Source organism: Propithecus coquereli, unplaced genomic scaffold (assembly GCF_000956105.1).
Source record: "Propithecus coquereli isolate 6110/MARCELLA unplaced genomic scaffold, Pcoq_1.0 Scaffold59, whole genome shotgun sequence".
In the NCBI taxonomy this organism is placed as follows: domain Eukaryota; kingdom Metazoa; phylum Chordata; class Mammalia; order Primates; family Indriidae; genus Propithecus; species Propithecus coquereli.
Genome location: NW_012151840.1, coordinates 1,591,158 through 1,602,266, shown reverse-complemented (window position 1 = coordinate 1,602,266; position 11,109 = coordinate 1,591,158). Strand labels below are relative to the sequence as shown.

The following is an 11,109-nucleotide window of genomic DNA, read 5'->3' as shown; positions in this document are numbered from 1 at the left end:
AAAAAAAAAAAAAAAAAGAAAAGAAATAACAGAACTAGAAAATAGTCATTTTGACCCCTAATAAAATAATAGATTCTAGTGAGGACCAACAATGGATAAAGACATTAGTTGATGAGTTAGTGGGAAATTTTACAATGTAGAGATCAGGTTATTACCTGAACTTCCTGATCAGACTCAGCATCACTAAAAGTGGGACAAGCAGACATTGTATTCCCCCTATGAGATGTGGAATGAAACACATACTACCACCAATGAAGACTTCTTGTCAAAAATGTTGAACCCAAATCGAATTAAGCCTTTAGAGCCAACATCCACATATAGGACATATAGGGTATAGAGGAACAAACTTAATGACACAAGAAAGCAAATAGACACAGGTCTTTAAAAAAAGAAAGAAAGAAAATAGATAAAGCCAGAATATAGCATGTTCTAAAGGAAAAATGACCCAGTTTCTTCAGCAAGTCAATGATACAAAGAACCTGGCTGAGTGCAGTGGCTCACGCCTATAATCCCAGCACTTTGGGAGGCCGAGGTGGGAGGATCCTTTGAGGTCAGGAGTTCAAGACCAGCCAGGGTAACAGTGAGATCCCTGTCTCTACAAAAAAATATTTTTTAAAAAATCAGCAGGGCATGGTAGCACACACCTGTTGAGAGACTGAAGCAGAGAATCATTTGGGCCCAGGAATTTGAGGTTGCAGGGAGCTATGATTGTGCCACCATTGCACTTCAGCCTGGGCAATAAAGCAAGACCTCATCTCTTAAAGAAAAAAAAAAAAGAACAAAAAGGGGAGATGGGCTGCTCTGGATTAAAGAAGACTTAAGAGACATACAAGCAAATGTAATAAGTGAAATTTTTTAGATCCTTATTTAAATAAGCTAACTATAAAAACAGAATTGTTTTACTCTGTTTATTCAGTTCTAGCTACGGGAAGTTTTTTTTTTTTTTTTTGACAATCAAGAAAATTTGGAAATGGCCTGGGTATTGATCTTCCAAAGACTTACAAATAATTTGGTTGGGTATTATCATGGCATTGTGGTTACATAAGTGAATGTACATATATTTTAGAGATATGTAGTGAAGTATGTAGGGAGTAAAAGGGTGTGATTGGGATTTGCTTAGTAATAAAAACCACAGCTATTTCAACTCACCCTCTCCCACAGAATGGACCCTGTCCTGTTGCATTTGCTTTGGGAGCAGATGCCTAGGGTGGGGGTAGAAAAGGGAGACCAGAAAGTGTCCATCTTTCTAGACCTTGCTTACCGCTTGGCTTCCTCCAGCCGGCACAGGTACTGATAGGCAACGTTCTGCCGCCTCTGCTCATCCATCTCCTCAGCTGTGAGGCGTTCATCTGAGGAGTAAAGGGAAATAAGGTGAAAGAAGGGAGCATTAGGGGGCGTTTGAAGCTTCTTCTTAACAGACTTGCTTAGGCAACCCTGCTCAGAGACGTGAAGCATCTCCCATACGTCCCTCCTTCTCCTCTTTCCAGGATACCCTTAAACAGGCAGCCTCCTCCTGTAGCAGAAGCATTCCTTCTCTTTCCTCTGCAGCCATCTCCCTGTTCTCTTCCTCCTCAAGTCTTCTCATGCCCCTTCCCTCCATGTCTCCCAGCTGGGATGTCCAGAGCCCTAATTGGCTGGAAACTTGGCTTCTTATCTCATCCCTAATTAGACTGAGTTCTCCAAGAACTAGACCTGTATCATCCTGCCGGGTACTCTGTCAGAGGCTAGGTAACAGAACCAACCAGGATTCATCATTCAACAGCCATTCATTCACTCATTTCCTCCTTTATGTCTGTCCGGCACTAGGCTAGTGGCCCCTACTCTTATGAAATACAGAGATTATAATTAGAAGAGAAAAACATGTAAGTAAATAACTCCAATCTAATATGATAAGTATGATTATAGCCCATGAATAAAATCTATGGAAGCAGTAGAGGAAGCAAAGGATTCTAACTATGAACAAGGTTTTAAACAGGCGGAAAGGGGGAAAAGGCAGTCCGCCAGAGAGAAATACCACTCACTTGGGGTTAAGTGGAAGGACAAAGAGAATTTTAAAAGATTACAAAGGTACCTTCACTATCCTTTCTGGTATAGGTCACCCGAGAAGGAAAATAATCTTCAAGCTAAATAAAATGCAGACAATACTTTGACCTCCAAACTCAAGAATAGAGAACCCCTTAAATGAGACAGCACTCATACTTCGCCTTAGCCACAGCCTCACTTTATCCTTCTCCCTTCTCCTCTCCCCTATCTCTCTGTTCTCCTTAAGGAAGACAATACGAAAGCAAACAGGGTGAGAGAAAGCTACACGCACACCAAGAAAATAAACTGACAGAGCTTGAAAAAAGGCAGAGCTTAGTCCATCTGTCTTTAACTCAGAACTTAATGTCATTCCCAGTCTTTTCCTATTTCCTTATATTGCATATTCTGCAATACGATTTGGAGAAGGGCAGGGCTTATTTGAATTGGCAGTTAAGCAAGTTAAAACATACACACACACACACACACACACACCCCTCCCAGTACAGATTTGAAAGCACTGGCCAACCACAGGAAAGCCATCAGTTCCTCCAACGGGGTGTACAAGGAACAAGTGTTGGTTGTTAAGCATGGAAAATAAACCAGTAAGTGAGTGACGTCACCTCAGAGTTATGAACTGAGGACTGTGAGAGACGGGACGGACTTTGTCCTCCCACACACACTGTCTCCAAAAAAAAAAAAAAATCTTCCTGTCCTTCTCAGGTCTGGAACTAGCATTCCTTTAACAGAAGAGTGGAGGTGGACTTTGCTTTTTGGATCTTAACAGAGAGAAAGGAGGGGGTGGAAGAAAGAGCAAATTTTGCCTTTCATTCAGGAAATCTCTCTGCCCCCCCAATCCTTCCTTCCAACCCCAGTCTCTCTTTCTAACGCGGTGTTTTTGAAAGTAGTGTGGCCATGGGCTACCTGCATCACAATCACCTGGGGTGAGAGAAAACACAGTGCTTGTTATAAATGCAGTTTCCAGGCCTCAATTCAGGCCTGCTGGAGCTGAAGCTCTGGGATAGTGCTCATGAATATGCATTTTAAACAAGCTTCCCAAGTAATTTCGGCACCCTAAGGTTTAAAAAGCATAGTCTCAAAGCGGCATCTCAAAGCATACGAGTCCCTGGTCCCTTTGGGCGTCCTGTCCCGTGGCAGCGCTTGGCAAGTGTGTTAGCCATCAGTAACTGCTGACTTCCAAGGGGCCAGATCACCTACGTTCTCCCGATCCCGGAGCCCCAGAACTTGGAAATAAGGCAGAAAGCTCTTTGTAAGCTTTAAAGGGCGGCACATTATTCAGGGGACGTGTCACTGCTCACAGTGCTACTCCGGCGCCCGGGACTGAGTACTCCCTCCCCACAGAGCAGTCCCACCGCCCCTTCCCCAGGCTCCGCACCCAGCCCCCGCCCCAGCCTCTCCTGGGACTGCCAAGCCCCGGACCAGCCGCGCCACCGCGGAACCCTCCTCCGACCCTGCCGGCACTCACAGGCCGCCCGGCCCAGGCCCGCTCCTCTTCCCTCCATGTTCCTCCTTCCAGGTTTGAATCTCCCGCCGCTGGGCCACCGCCCCTCTCCGTCGCCACAGTCGGACAGGACACTTCCGGTCGCGCCGCAGAGAGCCCTGGGATCTGTAGTTTCAGGAAGCGAAGGCCCGCCGCCCTAGTGGAGACCAGAAAACCTCCCCAGGCTGGGGCAGGGACACTCGCCTTCCGAACTGCACTCAGTTCCTCCTTCTGCCGTTCCTCAGAACTCCTTTGCCGCTTAACAGGCTTATTTCAAGTAGCCTCTGCCCCTGCCCTTGCCTCTGTCATTTACCCCTGGCGTTCCCATTAACCCACGCTCCACTTCCTACTGTATTCCTGGGTCCTGCTAACCCGCGGGCCTACTTGGTACTATGCGCTAAACTAGGTGGTTTAGCAGATGCACATGCAGAGATGCATAAGCTCAGTTAATCCTCTAAAAAGTTTGCTGTTCTGGCATGAGTGATGGATACATAGTGAAGTAAATTAGAGGTCAGTGATGCGCGGAGGGAGGGAATCATTGCTGTGACTAGGAGCAGTGAAAGACAGGAAGGACTTCCTAGTGGAGGTGACAGCTGATTTGGGTTGAAAAGTGTAGAAGAATTCGTCAGACTGAAGGAGAGAGGCATTCCGGTCAGTGGAAACCGCATGTGCAAGAACAGGAGGTGAGCTGGGGAAATTAAACTCAGTTCGGTTTTAGAGGAGAATGAAGCTCAGCCAGGGAGAGGCAGAAAGAGGGCCTGGAGGCACCATGCTGTGGTGCTGGGATGGGCTCTGGTGAGCAGTCACCAGCCAAGGAACATTTTAGGCATAGTCAGAGCCAGATTTATGTTTTAGAACGCCCCCTTCCCCCCGCCACCCCCCAACGGCAGGGGCTTGGAAGAGGGTGAGGCTAGGGACAGAGATCAATCGGGAGGCTGTTGCCATTGCACAGGTGAGAGACAATACGGGTCTGAACTAATAAAAAATAATTATAACAACAACTATGCTGGAAAAAAAATTATCTGATAGGCTTCCCCATTTGGTATTTCTCCCTTTAGCCTTCTCCAACACTCCTTTTAAGCAGCCAGGCAGCCTAGATGTACAGACTCGGGGGAGAGATGTGAGGGGGCAGAAAACAAAATATCCAAACCTAGAGCCATCAGAGGAACAGAGGAGACTCAGGGGCTGAGACAAAACTGTTTGGGAAAAGTAAGGTTTGAAGAAAGTGGGTGTTCCCTTGAAGACCGTAAGTGATTCCCCTTGCCTCTCACCAATGGGGGGAAGTAGAGAGAATCTAGATGTTGGTGGCTTCTGGTAATAGGGTCCCCTTCCTTGCCTCCTGAGAAGAACGCTAGGAGCACAGAACCCTGAGAAGGAACAGTCGCATAATGAGCCAGGCAGATATACCCTTAGACAGCTGTGCAGAAATTCCCCTACCTAGCCAAAAAGAAAGTACCTGAATGAATTGCCCTTTTCTTCTGCTTGGTCTCTGGGCCGGAAAAGGCCAGGTAGATGAGAAGAAAGGAGTTGTCATTGGACATCTTTGTGAATAGATGGCTGAGGACCAGATGGGCCTCCCCTCTCAGACTTGGCATCACATGCCTCCCCCACTTGGACTCTACCCTGGGGGAAGGGAGGGGACAAACACCCAAACTGACTCACATTGTTTCCACCATCCCAGTGGAGGGGCTTGAAACAGAAGCTGACTAGAGAGGTATTTCTCCCACACCAGAGTTATGGACCAACACACAACATCAATGTGTATTGAGTGCTTATTATAAGCTGGCCATTATATGCTGGTCATAGCATCATCTTACAAGAAACCATTTTATTTAATCTTCACAATACAGATGAGAAATTATGGCTTAGAAAGGTCATACAGCCAATAACTGGTAGAGCCAAGAAATAAACCCAAATAGATCCCACTCCAAGCTTGAGTTTTTAACCACTATATACTATCCCACCTCCATGGCATGAGACTTCAGAAAAGAGGGTACACTGGAGAGGGATTTCAAAGGTAGACTCGATAGGCTGAGACTGAGAATGGAGAAGAAGGAGTCAAGAATGGCTCCTTGGTTTCTAGTTTAGAGACTGTGTTGGTGGTCTACTGATGACACTGAGAATGTGGGAAGGTTGGACTTGGGGAAATATGAGTTTGACTTGGACAAGTCTACAGATACACACTTAGAAATTATTGGCTTATCAGTGGTGTTAAAATCAGAGGAGTGGATGAAATGTTCTTGAAAAAATATGTAAAGTAAGAAGAGACAATAACAATGGGCAGAGTATTAGGGGACACAAGGATTTAAGAGATGGACAGAGGGCCCAGCAAAGGAGATGGAAAAAGAATTATCAGAGAAGGAAAGAGAGCCAGAATATAGTAGGTTATAGAAGCCAAGTGAGGAGAGAGTTCCAAGGATGTGATGGATACAGCGGAGAAATCAGTCAAGAAAATGATTCAGAAATGATCACTGGATCACTGGGAGGTCATTAGAACCTTGGTGAGAGCAGTTTCAGTCCCTTCCCCCTCTCCAAGTCATCCTCTCTCCTTAAGGGAAGCCTGCTGAGTGAAGGGCAAACTGAGCTGCATATTTGGCCCTGGCCAGGCTGTAGTAGCATCCTGAAGGCCCAGCCTGTGGGTAGAAGCTGCAGGCAGCTGGGAGAGCCTATCTCAGGCATGGGCGCTGTTGGGACTCAGGACATACCACCCCAAAATATGACTGTAGGAAACCAGAATATGCCACCCCAAAATATACTTCTTGGCATGTTTCGAGGTGGTTATTCTGAGAAACTGCAGACACAGGAGTAGCTCTGAAAAACTGTCCTTTTGGAAAAGAAATTTAAATCTATAAAAGAAATCTACATGAGTAAAGTATCTGTATCAGGAAGAGGGCTTCTCTGAGATAATTTTTGTTACCCTAGAGACTTTTTATCTATTTAGGTCATTAAATATGAAATGTCCGATTTCAAATCAAAAGTGTAGTTCATTATATCTCAAACAAGAAGCAGTACAATTAATCAAAGTATGCGCCTAAATTATCCACAGAGTTTTGCCATCTTCATGGTAGCTTGTTTATGCCAGTAGCAAAGAAGCCTGGAGAGGGAGTGGTTATGAAATCGCAAAAGGTGTTTTCCACAGCTTGTTGAGAATTGAATATTTTTCCTTGCAAGAAGTGGTAGTCAAGGCTGGGCGCGGTGGCTCATGCCTGTAATCCTAGCACTCTGGGAGGCCGAGGCGGGCAGATCGTTCTGAGCTCAGGAGTTCGAGACTAGCCTGAGCAAGAACGAGACCGCATCTCTACCAAAAAATGGAAAGAAATTAATTGGACAGCTAAAAATATATGTAGAAAAAATTAGCCGGGCATAGTGGCGCGTGCCTGTAGTCCCAGCTACTCGGGAGGCTGAGACAGTAGGATTCCTTGAGCCCAGGAGTTTGAGGTTGCTGTGAGCTAGGCTGACGCCACGGCACTCGCCCCAGGCAAGAGAGTGAGACTCTGTCTCAAAAAAAAAAAAAAAAAGTGGTAGTCAGTTGGTGCAAGGTCTGGTGAATACAGTGGAGGACATAGAGTTTCCAAGTCCAGCTTCTATAGTTTGAGCAGCATTGTTTGTGTGACATGTGGTCAAGCATTGTCTTACAAGAGAATTGGCCCGTGTCTATTGACCAATCTCGGCTGCTTACTTGTAAGCATCCTCGTCATTTAGTTTTGGTCTCAGGAGACATCCACTGCAATCGATTGACCAGGTTTCATGAAGCCATAGTGGAGAATACCGGCGCTGGACCGCCAAACAGATACCAGTAGCTCTTTTTGATGAATATTCAGTTTTGGACTGTGTTTCAACACTTCATATTTATCCAACCATTGTGTTGAACTCTTGCAATTGTCAAAAAGAATCCATTTTTCATCACACATAACAATAGGTGTAGAAATGGTTCGCCTTTATGTCATGACAGCAAAGAAAGGCAAGCTTCAAGACGATTTCTCTTCTGAAGCTCTCATTTAATTCATGAGGTACCCATCTATCCAGCTTCTTTACCTTGCTGATTTGTTTCAAATGGTCCATTACTGCTGGAATATTAACGTCAGACTTTGCTGCCAATTCACTCGTTGAGATGGATTCGCTTCCACTACAACTTTCAGCTCATCATTATCCACCTTGGTCTCAGGTGGCCCATGTGGCTCATATTCAAGATTAAAGTCACCAGAATGGAACTTCTCAAACCATCGACGTACTGTGCATTCATTAGCCACATCCTTCCCAAACACTTCATTGATATTTTGAGCTGTCTGTGCTGCATTGGTTCCATGATGGAACTCATATTAAAAAATAACATGAATTTTTGATTTATCCATGGTTTCACAAAAATTGCTCTAAAAAACAATTTGAAAGATAATGACAAGCCAAAACATGTGTTTGAAAGACTGAAGATGTACCTTCACAATAAAAATAAAACAAGAAGTGTCAAAGTGAAATGTCAGAGATATCATCTGTCAAACTTAGTACTTAAGGAAATCGGACATTTCATACTTAATAAGCTAATACCTAACAGGACAGCCTTTGTTCACCGTGTACTTCTTCCCCCCTCCCTCCAATAACCTGTGTTGCCACCATCCTGCAAATGTCCTAAACCCCTATTCCTTTCTGCAGCTCAGGATGCTATATAAACTTCCAGTCATCTGACCCTTCTTCAGGTCTCATGTTTTGTGGGACTCCCGTGCATATGCACTTACAGTCACGGTCCACATAACAACATTTCAATCAATGACTACTCTCATATGGAGCTAAAAAATTCCCATCACCTACTGATGTAGCCATCATGTCTTAGAGCAACACATGACTCACGTGTTTGTGGCGATGCTGGTGTAAACAAACCTATTGTGCTGCCGGCTGTATAAAAGTGTACAGTAATGTCCTAGGTCTTTGCATTCACTCACCACTCACTGACTCACCCAGATCAACTCCCAGTCCTGCAAGCTCCATTTATTGTAAGTGCCCTAGATAAGTGTACCATTTTCATCTTTTATACTGTATTTTTACTGTACCTTTTCTGTTTAGATATGTTTAAATACACAAATACTTGCTATTGTGTTACAGTATTCAGTACGGCAACATGCTGTACGGGTTTGTAGCCTAGGAGCAACAGGCTATACCATACAGCCTAGGTGTGTGGTAGGCTACACCATCTAGGTTTATGTAAGTACAGTACACTCTATGATATTTGCACACAACCACAAATCACCTAACAATGCATTTCTCAGAATGTATCCTGTTGTTAAGCAAAGCATGACTGTAATTAAAATGGTTTTTCTCCTGTTAATCTGTCCTATGTCAATTTAATTTGTAGCTCAGCCAAAGAACATAGAAGGGCAGAGGAAAGCCGTTTTTCACTCCCTTACAGCGCCATCTGAGGCTCCCAGCACCATCCCTGCACACAGCAGGCATTTAGTAAAGGCCACAGGGCAAACGCAGGTAAGCCCAACTACTTCCTCATAATTTTATTTCTGGCAAAGTTTTCTTTACTCAAAAGAGGCCTTTCCCTAGGTAAATGAGGACATTTGCCTTCTGATGCAGGCCACCCTTGGTGAGTCCGGCCATTAGGTCCCCGTTGTCCTGGGGCCTGCTGTCCTCTCATTAAGCAGAACATGTAGGTTGCCCATCAGTGGAGCTGGGAAAAGGAGTCCGGGGGCAGGGAGGCTCTTCTGATCTCTAGGCCTTTCCTGACCATCAACCTTTCACCCTGTTCCCAGATATGAAACTAACACACAGAAACACAGCATGTGAGAGGGGTTGTGCCAGGGAAAGTTCACTTCCTGGACAGCCCAAGCCCCATTAATGCTTGCAATCACAGTGTAGTGGAAGGGACCCTAGGCTAATTACCTTGAATCAGAAAACCTGGGTTCTAACCCCAGCTACATGACTGCTCTGTGACCTTGGGCAAGTCACACCTGCTCTCTGAGCCTTGGTCCCTTCCTCTGTGAAACAGAAGGATGAAATAGATTTCTGAGATATAGGTAGTAACCAATGCCGTGAGGCTTTGATTTATTCCTGGAAGTACGGGACTTGAGGGGGTGTGTCTGCAAGAGTGGTGGATAGCAGGGCAGGAAGGGCAATGGAACTGGGGTGTCTGTACCTAAGCACCATCAAGTTCAGCACTCAGATAGGGCCTTTGAGCTGTCACTCAAAGAACTCCCTAGGAATGGAGGGTGGTACCTGGTTATCTAGTAACCCCAGGGCTGTGAGGAGCTAGGGGAGGTAACCCAAGCCAGAGGGGCCATTCCAGAGGCCAGCTTCAGAGAAGACTGAAGGAGGTAAGGCGTCCTGCCGCGGGAACCCCAGACTGGGTGGGAGTAGTCAGGACTGCCCAGGGGTTTACGGTCTTGAAAAGGCAGGATTTCTGGGTATTCTTAGAAGCTGGGAGAATTTCTTTAAAAAGAGAATGCACTGCCCCTGCCTGTGCCTCCTAAGAAAGGAAAAAAAAAGGAAGAAGAAAAAGAAGAAAATGGGAGAGAAGACAGCCCCTGGGTCTTTTCCACTCCTTTCCCCATCCCCTGGGAGGAGGGTTCATGAAAAGGCTTTGCCTTTCTAGGGGAAAGATACTAAAAGGACACATACACTGATGAGATGAACGTATTTGGGTTTAAGAGGGCTCTTGAGACCAGAGCAGGATGGCTGGGGACTGGAATCAGCCAGCAGACAGAAAGCTGTGGAGACGGGGAGAGAGGTTGGCCTTGAGACAGGGAAGGGGCAATAAATGGGGACATGGAATCCCACTCTCTGGGAGGTTGACTCCTTGCCAATTCCATAGCCAGTTCAGCTTTGGGCCCCTAGTGCCTAGTATGGCTCCCGGCACATAGCTGGCACTCACTGAGTATTTGTTGAACTGACCTGCACTACACCTGGAGACTAGGCCGCAGGAGTGCCTGGATTTGAGTGGGTGGGTGCATGTGACGGCACAGTACAAAGGGAGGATGGAGGAGAGGCCCTGTATGTGCTGTTTCTTCATCCACTTATTTGTTCATTCCATCAACATTTTTCACTGTGGTAAAATATATATATGTAACAGCAAATCTACCATGTTAACCATTTTAAAGTGTATGGTTCAGTGGCATTAAGTACACTCACATTTTTGTGCAACTACCCCCACCATCCATCTCAGAACTTTTCCATCTCATTCAATGAACATTTATTGAGCATCTAGTATGTGCCAGACCCTTCAGGTTGCTCCACATTTAGTGGGGGAGAAAGACAAGAAAGTCAGCAGCTCTGACCCAGTGTGATAAATACCATAAAAGAGAGGTGTGGGGACCACCCAGTACCCACCTGGTTGCTGGTTGAGAAGGGGCTTTCTGAAGGAAGCTGTTACTGCATTTGAGTCTTGAAGGAAGACTAAGAATTAGTCAGGACGTCAGAGTGAGAGTTGATACAGTGCCCAATGGGGTAGATGAAGCAGAGTGAGATGTCAGAGAGAAATCCCGGAAACCCCGAGGGTCACACCAGGGCAAGGGTAGAGCTGAATTGCCCTGAAGGGATCCTGCTCTAGGGGAAGCCAAGGCTGACTTCTGACGTCTCTGTTCCCCATTTTCAGCCCT

At 45.7% G+C, this 11,109-nt stretch overlaps 1 protein-coding gene across 1 annotated transcript in view; it reads right to left on the bottom strand.

Annotated features, from left to right (window-relative positions):
- Window positions 1-3,542, bottom strand: part of IQGAP3 (IQ motif containing GTPase activating protein 3) — a 37,914-nt gene extending 34,372 nt beyond the window's left edge. The window contains exons 1-2 of the mRNA XM_012658492.1: window positions 3,506-3,542; window positions 1,262-1,349 (exon numbers count right to left, since the gene is read on the bottom strand). Of these exons, the coding sequence (XP_012513946.1) occupies window positions 1,262-1,349; window positions 3,506-3,542 (125 nt within the window). The remainder of the gene's footprint in view (window positions 1-1,261; window positions 1,350-3,505) is intronic.
- Window positions 3,543-11,109: the final 7,567 nt, after the last annotated feature.